This window comes from Hipposideros armiger, unplaced genomic scaffold (assembly GCF_001890085.2).
Source record: "Hipposideros armiger isolate ML-2016 unplaced genomic scaffold, ASM189008v1 scaffold_72, whole genome shotgun sequence".
In the NCBI taxonomy this organism is placed as follows: Eukaryota; Metazoa; Chordata; class Mammalia; order Chiroptera; family Hipposideridae; genus Hipposideros; species Hipposideros armiger.
Window position 1 is genome coordinate 3276680 of NW_017731422.1, and position 14240 is coordinate 3290919.

Sequence of the window (14240 nt, forward strand, 5' to 3'; positions counted from 1 at the left end):
ACACACGGTAGCCCACGGCAACCCACTGCCACAGGGGCTGCAGCCCACACCGTCGCCGGCGACTCACGGCAGCCCAGCTCCAGGTCGAGCCGTTGTTCAGCATCTTAGCTGTGGAGGGCAGCGTCACCAGCCCTCATATGTGGGATCCAAACCGGGGCCCTCTGGCGTCCCAAGCGAGTTCCTAACCATCGCGCCACTCGGCCGGCCCAGGAATTATTATCTCTTTACGATTAGAAAACTAAAGGTTACGTAACTTGCTAATGGTCACACAGCTAGTAAATCGATGAGCCAGGATTTGAATATAACAACCAAATTAGGGAGAGTTAAATAAAAGACAGAGAATTAAATCTGCTCCCTATTCCCTCTGACCAACTCTCCAACCTGTGGCCTACTTTCCTACCCTTTGGAATCCCCATGAACAAGTCTCATGCAGCCTACCTCTTTCTCTTTGGCTCGGATGTCATTCAGGAATTGATACGTTTTGTCAAATACCTCAGGATTATATTCCCCTGACAAATTGTCAAAGCGGGGGTCCCGGGCTACCTTTGGAGAGAACACAGAGAATATAAAAGAACTGTCCAGTCTCCTTTCACTAAGAAAGCACTTCTTGCCTCTTCCTCACCTTCTTACTGATGGGGACAACTTGACGCAAAAATGGCACCCGGGCCTTGGCTGACATTTCTAGAGGCCTATGGAGAAATTAAAACAAGTAAAAGGGACTCCAGTCTTGGTCAAAGGCCTCCCACCTGCCATCAAAGAAAGCAGATACCTATTCAAAATCACAGGTATCCTCCAACTCCTGGGGCAGGCCTTGCTCCTCACCTGTGCTTATCTGCAACGCATGTATTTTGGACAGGTGGTCTAGAACCTTGCTTCTTAGTGCTATTTCCAGCTCCCAATTGTTGGTGTGTCTTAGTCCCCAGTTGGCTCTGCAATTCCAACAGTTCCTCAAACGACATGTTAGATGTATCTGTGGAAGGGATGCGGGACATACAACTCAGCTTAGCACCTCCCACTAGTGGAGAGACATCATTCCATCCTCATTCCTTAGGTAACTGATCCTTCCCAATATCCCCATAAAACTAATCACTACAAGTTGGCAGCACAGGTTGTAACGGTGCTACACTGACACCTAACTTCCCAACTGTTCCAGCTACCAGGAGTCTCACCTTGCTAAGGAAGGTGTATATGTAAGACCAGTGGTAGACCAAGCCACCGTCCCTTCTTTGCAACCTCTTTTAAATTATTCCTTCACAGGTTTCCCCACAAGGGCCTCTGTCTCCCTTGCTTAGTTACCATTGCCAATGTTCTGGTTCATACTCTCAGCACTTCACCTCAGTCAGTGCTCTAGCCTTCTAACTGGTCTCCGAACCTCCAGTCTCACTCCTCTCAAAGCTATGCCCCCCACTTCAGCCTGAAAAAAACATCTAGAATAAACATCTTACCTTATCACTCCTACCTCATTTCCACAAATATACTTAAGGTCCTGTCACTCAGGAACTAAAACTCCCCAATGGCTTCCCTCTTGTTCAGAGTAAAAGCTATAAGCCTTACAATGGCCTGAAAGGCCCCAAGTGACCTAGCTCCATTTTGTCTCTAATCTTATCTCCTACTCATCTCCATTTTCCCACTCCTACCTAGTCCACTGACCTCCTAGCCGTTCTTGAGTAGGGAGGTATGTTCCCACCTCAGATTCTTTGCACTTGATGTTGCCTCTGCTTGGAGCACTTTCTCCAGACCTGTGTGTTACTTGCTCCCTCATATCCTTCAACCGTTGCTCAAATGTCACCTACTCAGTGAAGCCTTAACATTGCAAACCCTCCCGTTTTACTTCTCTTCATAGCCCTTATCACCTTTTTGGAATATTGAGATATAATTACCATGCCATAAAATTTACCCTTTAAAACATACAATCCTGGGGCAGCCAGTCATCTCAGGTGGTTAGAGCACAGGCTCATAACACCAAGGTTGCCTGTTCGAGTCCCACCTGGGCCAAGGAGCTGCGCTCTCAACTAGATTGAAGTCAACTACTTAACTTGGAGCTGCTGGATCCTGGAAAAACACACTGTTCCCCAATAAAATTTCTTTAAAAAACAAACAAAAAACACACAATCCTGTTCTTTATTGCCTTTTATTCATTTTTTTAAATGCCCTCGCTAAAAGGTAAGTTCCATGAAGACAGGAGTTTTTTACTGCTTTATTCACCGCTGACAACTCCAACACCTACAGCTGTGCCTACATACAGCAGATGCTCGATAAATATTTGACAGATTTCTTGAATCTTGACCTACTAACCCTTCCCCAGCAACCCATGCCCTTTCCTGACAGTGCTTTTGCATACGCGTCTTCTCCCTGCGGAAACCCCTCATCCTCTTTAAGAAATTGCTCAGGATGTCCGAGCCCAGGAAGCACCCCTCACTCCCAACTTCCCATTGCGTTGGGGGCGCTCCCCGGGTTGGCGGTTCCGAGAACTTCGCAGGCTCACGGTAACTACGCCGCAGGCTCGGAGACCGCACCAGACCGGGAGCCGCGCGCGGGTCTGGCCTTCCTCCCCGCCCCCGGCGCCGGTTCCGCGCTGCCCCTCGGCCCGGCACCGCACCCTCACCCTTCCGCAGGTCCCCGGGCCCCAGGCCCTCACCATCCTCCCTGCCGTCCCGGGCCCCGCGGGGAGACCCGGCGACCGCCCCGGCACGAGAACTCGCTCTCAGCATTGGCTCGTGTGGCTCCGCGAGGACGAATGGCGCTACTTCCGCTCCGGCGGCCCTGCCCCGCCTCTTCCGGCATCTCCGGAGGCCGAATCTGCACCACTGGGTAAGCCGAACGCGCAGACCGCCGGGACTGGCAGGGAGGGCAAGGGGGCCAGGAGGGTCGCATGAAGGCGGCCTGGGGGCTCTAGACCTAAAGGGACGCCCACTCGAGATAACGTCGTCACCTTTTTGTCGCATGTCCCAGGCCGCGTTGGTATTTGGTTTCCTAATGCTCTTGGTTTGAGAAGCCAGAACCTCAGCACCCTGTCCCCTTTTCAAACCCCTGCTATCCCCATAGAATTCCACAAAAACAGAATACGCGTTTGGAGGTTTTTAATTAATTTTTATAAAATCTGAGCTGGCTGAGAGCGTCAGGGTTACAGCAACAGCTCAAGGAAGGGTGGGATTCTCTACTGGTCCTCGCCTTCCCCAGCTCTGGGAGAAGGAGGTTTCGTGGCAACAGCTGCAAATCCTCTCAGTTCCCAATCAATGCTCATGGCTCAAGCAGGGGTAGGGGGTGAGAATAGAGCTGGAGGGAGGCTCCTGAGGCCCAGACACTGCCCACTTCTCCCTTCTCCCCATTCCCTTCACTTCCCAGCAGAGCCTGGCTAGCCTGGGGCAGAGCAGAGGTCCAGGAGCAGTTGGAAGGAGGTGGACGACAGGACAGAGCACCAAGGGAAGGGGCCCTCGGCCCAAGGTGGGAGGGAACCTAGCCCTCCCGCCACAGTTCCCCACTGAGTTCACAGCACAGAAAACACCTCTAGTCCAACAACTCCATGTGGAGGTATACCAAGTCCAAGGTCCAAAGGGGCAGGCGGGTGAGAGATGGGCAGGGGCAGTGAAGACAACAGCAGGCTCAGGGGGGGGGGGGGAGGCGGCAGAAACTTCCTCCTACCCATGGGAGGAGACAATGGGGCGACTGATATTGCTGTTGGTGGTCATGGCATTCAGCTCCCACCTGGAAGGCCAACAATGACAGGCAGAAAGGACAGAAGGGTGAGTGTCCACCCCCAAGCCCAGGATCGCTAGACCAAAACTGAACACACCAGCACCTCCAACTTCATAAAGGTCAACCACCTACAGTCACCTCTTCCTTACAGCCCTACTAAGTTTAACAATCAGGCCCCACCCACTACCAAATCCAGTATCACTCACTCCTCCACCTGTAAGCTCATGTGGACTTCCTGTTTATGTTTGTATATATATTCTTGTGCCCAAAACATCTGTGTACACATTGCAGTCAACTTCCCAACCTAACTTTCCTCCTCTGCTCAGATCCAACCAGGCAGCTCCTCTTCCCCCATCAGGAATGCCCATTTTTATTCTCAACTACCATCTCTTTTAAGGGAGCCTGACCCAGCTCTCCTATCCCCACTGAGGCCTTCCCCACCCGTCCCATCATATTAAAATTAAGACTCACTCTTTTTGATAATTATGTCATTCTACAAAGATTTACCAAGAACCTCCTTAGGCCAAGACCCTCATTACAGTCTTCTTGGTATTAGGTACTTGCACGTGTGTCAATTCTGGGTCAACCTTGTACATACCATGTCACGAAACACTGTAGCAAGTAACAGTTAAGCTGAACTGATACAAGGAGAGATGTGTCCCAGAATGATTCAGTAGGGCACAATTATATACAAAGTATTTTTGGTGCTTGATTTGGACCTAGAAATGGAGTTTGAAGGGAAGTAGCTAGGAAGGGCGTCCCTTGTGATCTAGAGGCTCCTAAACTTGTATTTACTTTGCAGCTAGGTTAAACGATTTAATCAAATTTTCTCAGCATGTTAACACAAACAACTGTACAGGCTCAGGTCTCAGAGGTGATGCTTCTGAGCTTGGTTTGAAAAATGATTGATTTTTTCATATAACTTACCAAGCTGACAGTTTTATATCTCTCTCCATCTCATTCCCCACAAGTCTGCTACACACATCTCCAGCAGAACAAAAATTTCTACCTCCTCCTACTGAGACCAAGCTAATCAGGTCATGCCTGTGCTGCCCACTCACCCTCAACCAAACCCTCCTTTCCAACTGCTCACTGTACCTGATGTCATGGGGCAAACAGGACTGGTCCAGGTTATACTGAATCACAGCCAGTTTGCACAGAGTCTTCAGACTAGGGCCTTTAAAGGAGGAATGAGAAAGAGAGCAATGGTCAAAGCCGAGGAAAGGGTCCAGTCCTGGATGTCATCACCCACAGACAGGAACCCTGATGGCAGGAGCACTTTGGGAATAAATGTACTTACTAAAGTCCAAAATGTGTAAGTCAGAATGATCTATGAGGTCAAATTCATCTCCCAAGCCTTCCTCAGGAGACGGACTGTAGGGATCAAGAGAGAGATGAAAAAAACGAGACACGATTACCCACGAGACCCTCTTGCTCAAATGCCTCCCATATTAGTCACAGACTTAGGCCCTTCCCTGAGCCCTCCCTTCTCTCCTCCTAACCTGGTACCCCCAAAGAGGACAATCTTGTCACCAACAATACAGCAGCACTGGCGCCGACGGGGACATGGCCCCTTCCCCTTCGGTTCAATCTTCTTCCAGGTAAAGGATACTAAAGAGAAATTTACATGGAGATCCAATACCTGCCCAGTCCAGATATCCTCTCCACCCCCCACCCCTCACCTACTCAGGGATATTTCTTTCTTTTCCTCCCCTCTCAATTGCTCCTTATTTCTCCCTTAAAGGCAACGTTCTTTACCAGGGTTAAACTTCCACAGGTCATGGAAGTGCCGGTTCAGCCTTGCATTATAGCCACCAAAGATGTACAGCTCCCCATTATAGCCAACTGGACGGAGAGAGAAATGTCAAGAGTGTGAGGACAATGGGTGGGAAGGGGGACTCTGTAGGGACATAACAGACACTTACAGGCTGAATGGCTCCGGCGCCCCTCAGGCAGCACCGGAGTGGGTGGGCAATCCAGCCAGGCCTCAGTCCTGGTGTCAAAGACTCGGATGCGGTTGCAGTAAATCTCATTGTTGGAATGGAATGGCCCAAAGCGGTCAGCACGGCCACCAAAGACATACATGTGACTGCCCAGCATTGTGGCTGAGTGGAAGTCCCTCCAGCGCGCAGGGTTGCCCTGGGCAGGGGCAGAGAGATGAGGGGGAGGGGGTCAGCTCTCACTGTTTGAGCTTCCTATGATTAATTCAATTAAGAGTGGCAATCTGGGAGAAAAGAGAAAGGGCACACCTTTGTGCATATAAGAGTCCAAGTCATGGTGCTGGTATCCAGCTTGTGAATGTCATTGGAAAAGCAGTCCGCCTAAGTAGGAAGAGAAAGGAAGTGAAAGAAGGAAGGAATAAAAGGGGGGGTCAGCAGCCACTCTCTGACCTTCCACCCCTCCCCTCAAAATCCGCAAACAAGCCAAAGCCTCCCATTCCACCACCCTCAATTCCCCTTCCTCTTTCTCATTCTCACCCTAAATCTAGACTTTGTTCCCAGGCTTACCAGCTGCTCGTATCCCCCGAAAATATACATGGTCTTTCCCAGGACACAAGCTGAATGTCCATCCCGGGCCCCAGGAACCGTTCCTGACACTCGGGGTGTGGACCACTTGTGAGTATCTGAAGGAGATGAGAGGATGGGCCAGGTAAGCACCTCTGACACTTCCTCCTAGACTCTGGGGTGCCCTATTCCCAGCCCCCTCAGCCCACACCTTCCCAGCTCTGAGACACCATGTGGAGAAACATAGCCTCTCTGAGACTAATACTCACTGACATCAAAGGCATACAGCACATTGCAGGCCCCTTCCGTGTCATTCCGCCCGCCCCAAAGGAAGACCGTGTCATCGATGAGGACAGTCGAGTGTCCATACCGCATGTAGGGCACCACAGGAACCTGCCCGCGGATGGCGGGTCTCACCGGGGGCAGCTTTGTCCAACGCAAGGACACTGTTGGCACAACTTGGCTCAGCCCTGGGAACCTCCCTCCAGGCTGTCCGCCTTTTCCCAAACCAGATAGTCGTTCCCTCATCCCCTTTGGCCATGAGGACCACCACCAAAACTCATTCAGCCACCTGTTCCCCTCCCTGACATGGGCACCCAGTATGGTCCCAGCATTAGCTTACCTGCATTGAAAATGTGCACATCAATCTGACGCAGTGTTTCATAGTCTTCACCAGAGCAGTAACCCCCGAAGGAGTATACCCGGTGCCCAACAGCCACTGCAGCATGGTTCACCCTGCGGGGCCCGCCCTCCAGGTGCACTGTCCACCGGAACATCCCCTGGGCCACTGGTTACAGCAACATGCCCCCCCGGCACGGCCTGCTGCCTCTGCTACCTGCACACAAGTTACGGCCAAAGGCTACTCAGGCAAGGCCTGATTCACCGGACTGCCCAGGACCAGCCCTTGCCTCTAAGTGTCACCCTGGTGGCCCTCCCACACCACCCCTCCGCAGCTCAGGTGGCTGGCCCTGCCCTAGGGGAGCTGCCAAGGTCAGGGAGCTAGCCCTGGCTCTGTGTTCTTCAATAGCAAAGGGTGGGGCCATTCCGACCTGCTTGCCAGCTTAAAATCTGCTGATCAAGGGCTCAGCATAGTCGCCCCTTCTCATGGGGACTCCACCCTGGCCTGGCACAAGCGCTAAGCCTCCTTCGCAGGCTGGTGCGTTCCCTTGTATCGCCGGCTCTGCCCTGCTTACTGCCACCTCTCTAAGAATCTCTGTGCTCTTCAAGGTGGGGAGAGGGATCTCAAAATACTCAGAGCTATTAATAGCCCAGTCAGCCCCAGACGGTCCATTGAAAGCTGGCATGAGGGCTTTCAAGCAGAAAAGCTTTTAGGCTTTTAAAGTAGATAGTCCCCCTATCCAAGACAGGGTGGGATTGATCCAGGACAGCGACTTCCATGTTACCATGGATGATTAGCCCCTCATAGGGAGCTGTCAAGCTGAGCTGTTGTCATTAGGATCAGCCAGGGCCCCTCACAGCCATGAGGAGTTCCTTTAACAGCTGTGCCTGGTATGCTGCCAAGGCTAGGAACTTAAACCAGTCTGCTGGGGACTGAGGGGGTGGCGATAGGGGTTTTCTCCTACCACTTCCCCAACCCTGCTATTGTTGGTAGAAAACCACAGCTCTTCTCCCACTTGGGTCCCTGAAAGGGGGATAGGGGTGGGAGTGTGCATTGGAAAGAGGAAGGGAAGCAAAAATGCCCTGGGGCAGGACAAGAAACAGACCCAGGCATGAGAGGTCATGATCTCTTAAAGACAACCTGCCAACCTAGTGATAACCGGTACATCTGAAAGCTCTGTGAAGCAAAACCTCCTGCAATTGGCACTGCCTTCGCTGGCAGGCACGGGCTGGATTTGGGTGGATCATCTGCTCCCTGTTCAAGGCAGAACTTCAGGCACAGAGAAAGCTCAAGTAAGGGAGGCCCTTGCATGAAAGAGAGATGGCTTTCAGCTGGCTTGCCACCCCCCACCCAACCTCCCTTAACCCCCACCCCAGGCTTTAATAATAGCCACTCTGCCAAACCTGAAACAGCCCCATCAGGAAACCACTCTCACTTCATTACTCCAGTCCTCAATCCAAAAAATCTTGGCTCTGAGCTTGTGGGGACAGATAGGGAGGTTGAAGGACTTAAGAATGTGGGGTCCTAGGCGTAAAAAGTATAACTATTGCACTGTGTTGTACAGCTGAAACTAATTCTAAATAATGTGTATTTCATAATAAAAAATAATTAAAAGAAAAAAACAAAAAACAAAAACAAAGAACAAACAAAAAAAAGAATGGGGGTCCTTTGTCTTCCCTCATAGCTTCTACTCCCCCTTCAGCTACCTCAAGGTAAAGAATTCATAGAGGAAGAGAGAAGCAATCCCATGCAAAGGCAGAGCTGCTCCTCCACAAGGACAACTCGAGCTCACGGAAAATAAGCCCCCGAAGTATCAGGGGTTCTGCTATCTTGGAGCCTCCCCCATACTTCAGCATTGCTGCATTCTCAACTTCTTCAATCCCCTTCATGTGCTTACCCCCCTCTTCCCCTTATCTCTTGCAATTTTCACTCCCCATTTCTGGCCCTTTTTGATCTGAGAGCTTTGCAGATTTCTCCTTTTCCCACTTCCCACCACTTCAAGCTCCACCTGACAGTTCTCCATTTTCCCTTTTCCACTAAGGAAAAGAAAGCTAATAGTCATTGACCCCTTTCGCCCAAAGATATTCCTCCTTGTATATGACACTATTTCTGGATTCTTCCAGTGATTCCCAACCTCCCCTCCCCCACGGCGCCAGACAGCCCCCCCGCCCCCTTCCATTATTCTCAGCTTCCCTGTTTTCCTCATAACTCAAGTCTTCCTTCCAATTCCCTCAGTGCCTCCTCCAGCCACCAGGTCTCACCCGACTCCTCACACCATCCTCCCCCAGCCCTTCCTTCTCCATTAACATTCTCCTTTCCCATCATCCTTCGTTCCCTCCCCACCCCCACCTCATCACGCTCAGGCCCCTCCCCCACGACTCTAGCTCAAAGCAAGGGCGTACCCAGCCTCTCCAATTTTTCTAGTCCCTCAACCCATCCTCGGGCTACCTTGCCAGGCCGAGCCGGGGCGGGGCCGCAGGTCCTCGAGCTGCCTGCAGCCTAGAACCCAGTTGCGCGCCAACCGACGACTGGGTCCCCAACGAGATAAATACATCCAGGATCGGTTCTTCCGGCGGGCAGCTGTGTGCGCATGTGCAGTCAGAGCTAAGTGCCGGAAAACTACCGAGACTTGTAGTCCAGCGGTTTCGGGAGGGACGCGAGTGGCCAAGAAGTGAGCAGGATCCCGAAGGAGATTCTACGCATGTGCATGTGTCCAAAGCTGTGCGAGTGTGCGTGTGTGCGCGCGCGTGTGGGTGGGTGAGTAGCGGTTATTGGGTACTGTAGTCTCTTGCTGTCTGGGCAAGATGATGGAGGCGGGGCGAGGGGCGGACTCCTTGTCCTCGCTTGCGTCAATTATGAGCACGGGGAGGGGCTGGAGATCAGGCACCCCAGCACGTCCTGCGCCGCCGGAAGTGAAGGTGCTGGTTCGGTCGCGGGCTCTGAGCGGGTGAGGCGCGCGGGGACACCGGCGCCGACAGTCGGTGGGGGCGGGTAGGGGACGCCGCGGCTGGGGCCATTAGAGGGGAGCCCCCAGGACCTGAAGGGCGTTTGTCAGGTGGTACAAAGGGAAACCCCATGGAGACAGGAGAAGGGAACGGATGCGCCCTGTGTAGGGGAGCTTGTTTGGCGACCCCGAGTTCCCAAGTCGGTGCGGGAGAAGGGAGGGCGGGGTTCTGAAAGGGGTGTGTTTGGGGAGGTGGTATGGCCTCCGGTTGGGCTGTTATTTAAGAAATGGCCGAGCAAGGCGGGTGGGCCTCGGTTGGAGATGAAGAGCCGTCTTAAAAGGTGGAGGACCCAGGAGAGGCTGGGGTCGGGTGGGATAGAGGAAGGTTGAGGGCGTTTAAATGTTCTGTGGACTCAGAAGATCACAAGGAGGTGGGCGGGAGGCTGAAATACACCTGATCTCATCAGTTCCCTATCCTGCCTTCCTGTTCTTGCAGCCCCTGCCCGGATGGCAGCAGTAGTTCTAGGGGGAGACACCATGGGCCCTGAGCGTATCTTCCCCAATCAGACTGAGGAACTAGGGCCGCACCAGGGTCCTACAGAAGGCACTGGGGATTGGAGCAGTGAGGAGCCTGAGGAAGAACAGGAGGAAACGGGGGCAGGACCAGCTGGCTACTCCTACCAGCCCCTGAACCAAGATCCTGAACCAGAGGAGGTGGAGCTGGCACCAGTAGGAGACGGAGAAGACGTAGTTGCTGATATCCAGGATCGGATCCAGGTATGGTGGAGGAGGCATTGTTCCTGAGCAGGTGAGGCTGGGATCCTTGAAGGGCTGGCCCTGAACTGTCTTCTCTCTGGCTCTGCAGGCCCTGGGGCTTCATTTGCCAGACCCACCATTAGAGAGCGAGGACGAAGATGAGGAGGGAGCTACAGCACTGAGCAACCACAGCTCTATTCCCATGGACCCAGGTAAAAGAGATCAATCAGTTTTCATTCTGGAATAATTATGGAGGAAAGGGACTGGCCAGAGCCAATAGAGAGAAGCCACAGAAGAACACCCGGTTCCTAAAACGACAGTTTGTAATCTTAAGATTTTGCAAACTTCAGAATCCAGCTGAAATGCTCTTCTGCTTGACTTGGGGAATGGGCAGGCTTGCCTAGAAAATAACTGATGGATTTGGTGACCTGGCTGGCCCAATGGCTCTGGGTTAATTAAAGGAATGGGAAGGGGAGCTGGTCCCATTGTTTCTATCTTCTAATTGATCTCTGCCTGTGATTTCAGAACACGTAGAGCTGGTGAAAAGAACAATGGCTGGAGTAAGCCTGCCTGCTCCAGGGGTTCCTGCCTGGGCTCAGGAGATCTCAGATGCCCAGTGGGAAGACGTGGTACAGAAGGCCCTTCAAGCCCGGCAGTCATCCCCTGCCTGGAAGTGACCACCTTGAGGGCTGCATTCCTTATCTCCCTGCATTCCAGACCGAAACCAGCACAGGACTGAACACATCCCTGGTTGTAATGTCCAGCTTTACCCTCCCCATCTCCCTTTCCACATCAAGGCAAATCAGACTTCTCAGAGACCCACTTTATTCAGTTCTGTACATATGGGGACATCGGCCCAAGCCCAACCCACCTTAGCATGTATCACTCTGGAGAATAAAGCACCCTATGTACACAGCCAAAAGCTGCACTGCCTGTGCCCCTGGGACCCGGGTCTGGCCCTCCTAAGCCCCTTGCCCCTCCATGGTACCTGAAAGGGACAAGTGAGGGCCTGCCCAGCATTAGCACAACCAAGGAAATAAATAGGTGTTGGGGGGAGCCATGCTTGGGGCACTGCTCCCTGCTTCCTTCCTCCTAACTTTGGGAACCACCAGCACAGGAAAGCAGTCAGCCCCAGGTGGTCCCTTCCATGTCTGTGATCCCAGGGCTGCTTACCAACGAAGGGGCACAGGGTAGGGTGTTTGCTCATCCCCTCTCTTGGTCCATCTGGGCCCTTTATTCATCACCTATTGTCCATAGCCTATGTGTTTCTCCGTTTGACCTCCCATGTGGTCTTGGTCAGGCAGGGGGTAAGAAGAAATAATACAGCCCCCTCAGCCTGCGCACTGCTGGGGTTGGGGGGCCTCTTTGTGCTGTTGGGGATTGGCACCCCTCCAGCTACTGACTCCAGGGGCCAATGGGGCTTGACATAACTTTGGTGAGAAGAATCTCCTGCTGCTCCCTGTATGCCTCTGCAGGGGAGGGAGAGGAGACCCCTGGAGTTCCAATGAGGGTGAATGGAAGAGGAGAGGAGCATATGTATTCCTGTGTGTATTTCTGAGCAGCCTCAGGTAGCTGTGGGGTTAGGAGCAGGAGGGGGACAGGCCTCCCCAGTTGTCTGAGCACTGAGCGTCTCGGTGCTCAGCTCGTCTGTACTAGCCACAGGGAGGCATGAACACATTTGGGGGAGAAGAGGGACCACTCTGTGGGTGTCCCTGCTTCAAGTGCCGCATCACCCTCCCTAGAGTAGCTAGAGAGGTACTGCCTTGCCCCATGTCAGCCAGTGGGGAGCAGAGGGTGGAGGGCTAGGGCGGCGTCCCAGGGCTGAGTGGGCTGTGGCCCTATGGAGGGAAGGCGAGGGCGTCAGAGAGCCTCCTGGCTGGCAGTTAAGAACTCTTCCGCCCGCTTGTGCGCCTCCAGTGCCTTAATGGTGTACACATCCTGGGGCAGCTCTGACTTCCTCCGAAGCAGCACTTTCTCCTTCTTGATGTCCTTTAGCATCTGTGTGTGGATACGGAGAAGGCGAGGAATGGTGACCAATTCCCAATATATTCTATTGTGTCCTCCCCTTATTCCTTGGCTCTGCTGCTCCTGTCTCCTCTCCCTTCCAGAGCTGTCTTTCTTGCCTCTCCCCCCACCCTCTGTGCCCTGCCACCTGCATGGCCTCTGTCTCCACCGTCCTCTTCAGAAGCTGGATGTCCTCTGCTGTGGGGGTCTCCGTCTCCATTGAGTACACAGGAGGCAGTGGCGGTGGGGCTCGGAACATGGGATACTGAGAAGGAGGCGCGGGCAAGTGAGGAGAGCCACTTCAGAAGTCTGTTTGCCTCAAATCCGCCCCCAGACCGAGATTTCGGGCGGGCCCCTCAGTTCAGGGCAATGGCAGAAAAACCTCACCTGGGGATTAAGTCGGGCCAGCTCCTCGATCTTTTGCCACATCTCTTCTCTTTCCTTCATTCGGAACCGGCCCCTGCAGGAGCAGAGACAGGATGAGGGTTGGGCTTGAGAGAGAAGCAAAGGGGGCTAGTGGTGGACAATCAAAGCCCCCCAAGCAGAGACATACTTCTGCTTTTCCGCCTTGTATTGTTGTGTGCAGTCATCAAACAGCTTCTGATTCATCTCCATAAACAGCTTCAGGGCATTGTAGATCAGTCCATGGATTGTCCTGCCACAGGGGAGAGATGAGGTATAGCAGGCAGGAGCCTGCCCTTAGTACTAGGACCCCAATTTGCTCTCTCCTAGCAGGTGTCTGCTAAGAGCTTTCTTAGTTACTACTGTTTCACAAACCGCTGCAGTGTAAGCTCATCTCTCTGGCCGAATCATGTGACTTGAGATTGGCATTTCAAGGTCTTTACAAATATTGGTCTGCTTATCCATCCTCACCCGACCCCATGCTCCAAGACCTACCTTCTTCCCACTACTTCCTATGCTCTGGGCCACACTAATGGGCTCCCAGCAACACGAGGTGCATCTGTGCCACAGGGTACCTGCTTTTAGCAGGAAAGCCTTTTTACAACACTGGGATTTGACACGTACTAAGATCACATGAGCTTCTCACAGCATGGAATGAAGTCTCCAAAGCTGCAGAATATCTGACCACAAGAAACGGTGTAATACAGGCCACTGCTCTGCTGTTTGGTATCACAGGGGATCTCTCACAAAGGTATCTTTTCTTCCTAGTCAGTCCCTCAAGGTTCCTATCAACGCGCAGTGGGCACCAGCCCCGCTTGCTGAGTGACCACGTGAGACCATTGGCTCTTTAGTTCTCCCACACCCTCACAGGTTCCAAAACCAAAGCCTCAATGCCCCGCCCCATGCCAGACCCCTACTTGTTCCAGTGGCTCTTGGAGTTCCTGTAGAGTGCAGGGAACATGATGGGGAGGACCCGGGCAGCATTGTCACTAATCAGGCTCATGATGTACTCATTGTTCCAGTAATAGAGAGCACGTTCTGCCACCTGGTGGGGATAGACGGGACTCAGTGGGGATACAGCTTGCTCTGCTCAAGAAGGTTTCTGGGAGGCAAGGGCTGGGATATGCTGAGTCTGGGTCTCACCTGGAAATGGGGGCTGGAGACACACTTGGCAAGCTGGCGGAAGAGTGGTTCCATCACTTTGCTGAACTCTGAAGGCTCAATGACATCCAGAATCTCCTCTAGCTCATTCAGGAACATCACCTCCTTGGGGCTGTGGGTCTTGGGCCAGAACTTGAGAAGTCCCACAATCACC

The 14240-nt window shown here is 52.8% G+C and overlaps 3 protein-coding genes across 9 annotated transcripts in view; 1 reads left to right on the top strand and 2 right to left on the bottom strand.

Moving 5' to 3' along the window:
* The window catches only part of LOC109382875 (kelch domain-containing protein 3), a 10980-nt gene extending 1623 nt beyond the window's left edge, over window positions 1-9357 (bottom strand). Inside the window, exons 1-12 of one of the 3 annotated variants that reach the window (XM_019642665.1) lie at window positions 9268-9357; window positions 6823-7035; window positions 6470-6646; window positions 6204-6319; window positions 5946-6017; window positions 5622-5835; window positions 5455-5541; window positions 5199-5307; window positions 4997-5070; window positions 823-970; window positions 623-689; window positions 439-543 (exon numbers count right to left, since the gene is read on the bottom strand). In XM_019642665.1, coding sequence (XP_019498210.1) covers window positions 439-543; window positions 623-689; window positions 823-970; window positions 4997-5070; window positions 5199-5307; window positions 5455-5541; window positions 5622-5835; window positions 5946-6017; window positions 6204-6319; window positions 6470-6646; window positions 6823-6976 — 1323 coding nt within the window. In that variant the 5' untranslated portion in view covers window positions 6977-7035; window positions 9268-9357. Of the gene's footprint in view, window positions 1-438; window positions 544-622; window positions 690-822; window positions 971-2605; window positions 2777-3063; window positions 3706-4794; window positions 4874-4996; window positions 5071-5198; window positions 5308-5454; window positions 5542-5621; window positions 5836-5945; window positions 6018-6203; window positions 6320-6469; window positions 6647-6822; window positions 7036-9267 lie in introns of those variants that run through there. The other 2 variants (XM_019642663.1, XM_019642664.1) reach the window with 2 other exon arrangements.
* MEA1 (male-enhanced antigen 1) lies at window positions 2759-11441 on the top strand. Of its 5 annotated transcripts, none has more exons than XM_019642672.1 (5): window positions 2759-2811; window positions 6198-6345; window positions 10260-10540; window positions 10629-10731; window positions 11045-11441. In XM_019642672.1, exons 3-5 carry the CDS (start codon window positions 10271-10273, stop codon window positions 11194-11196), a joined length of 525 nt encoding a protein of 174 aa, XP_019498217.1. In that variant the 5' UTR covers window positions 2759-2811; window positions 6198-6345; window positions 10260-10270; the 3' UTR covers window positions 11197-11441. The 5 variants fall into 5 exon arrangements, with proteins under 5 accessions (XP_019498217.1, XP_019498218.1, XP_019498215.1 ...); XM_019642673.1 differs by having other exon boundaries at window positions 2765-2811; window positions 6198-6311; XM_019642670.1 differs by lacking the exons at window positions 2759-2811; window positions 6198-6345 and adding an exon at window positions 9357-9490.
* The window catches only part of PPP2R5D (protein phosphatase 2 regulatory subunit B'delta), a 16790-nt gene continuing 13877 nt past the window's right edge, over window positions 11328-14240 (bottom strand). Inside the window, exons 5-10 of the mRNA XM_019642654.1 lie at window positions 14069-14240; window positions 13843-13970; window positions 13077-13178; window positions 12911-12983; window positions 12672-12788; window positions 11328-12517 (exon numbers count right to left, since the gene is read on the bottom strand). Coding sequence (XP_019498199.1) covers window positions 12380-12517; window positions 12672-12788; window positions 12911-12983; window positions 13077-13178; window positions 13843-13970; window positions 14069-14240 — 730 coding nt within the window. The 3' untranslated portion in view covers window positions 11328-12379. The remainder of the gene's footprint in view (window positions 12518-12671; window positions 12789-12910; window positions 12984-13076; window positions 13179-13842; window positions 13971-14068) is intronic.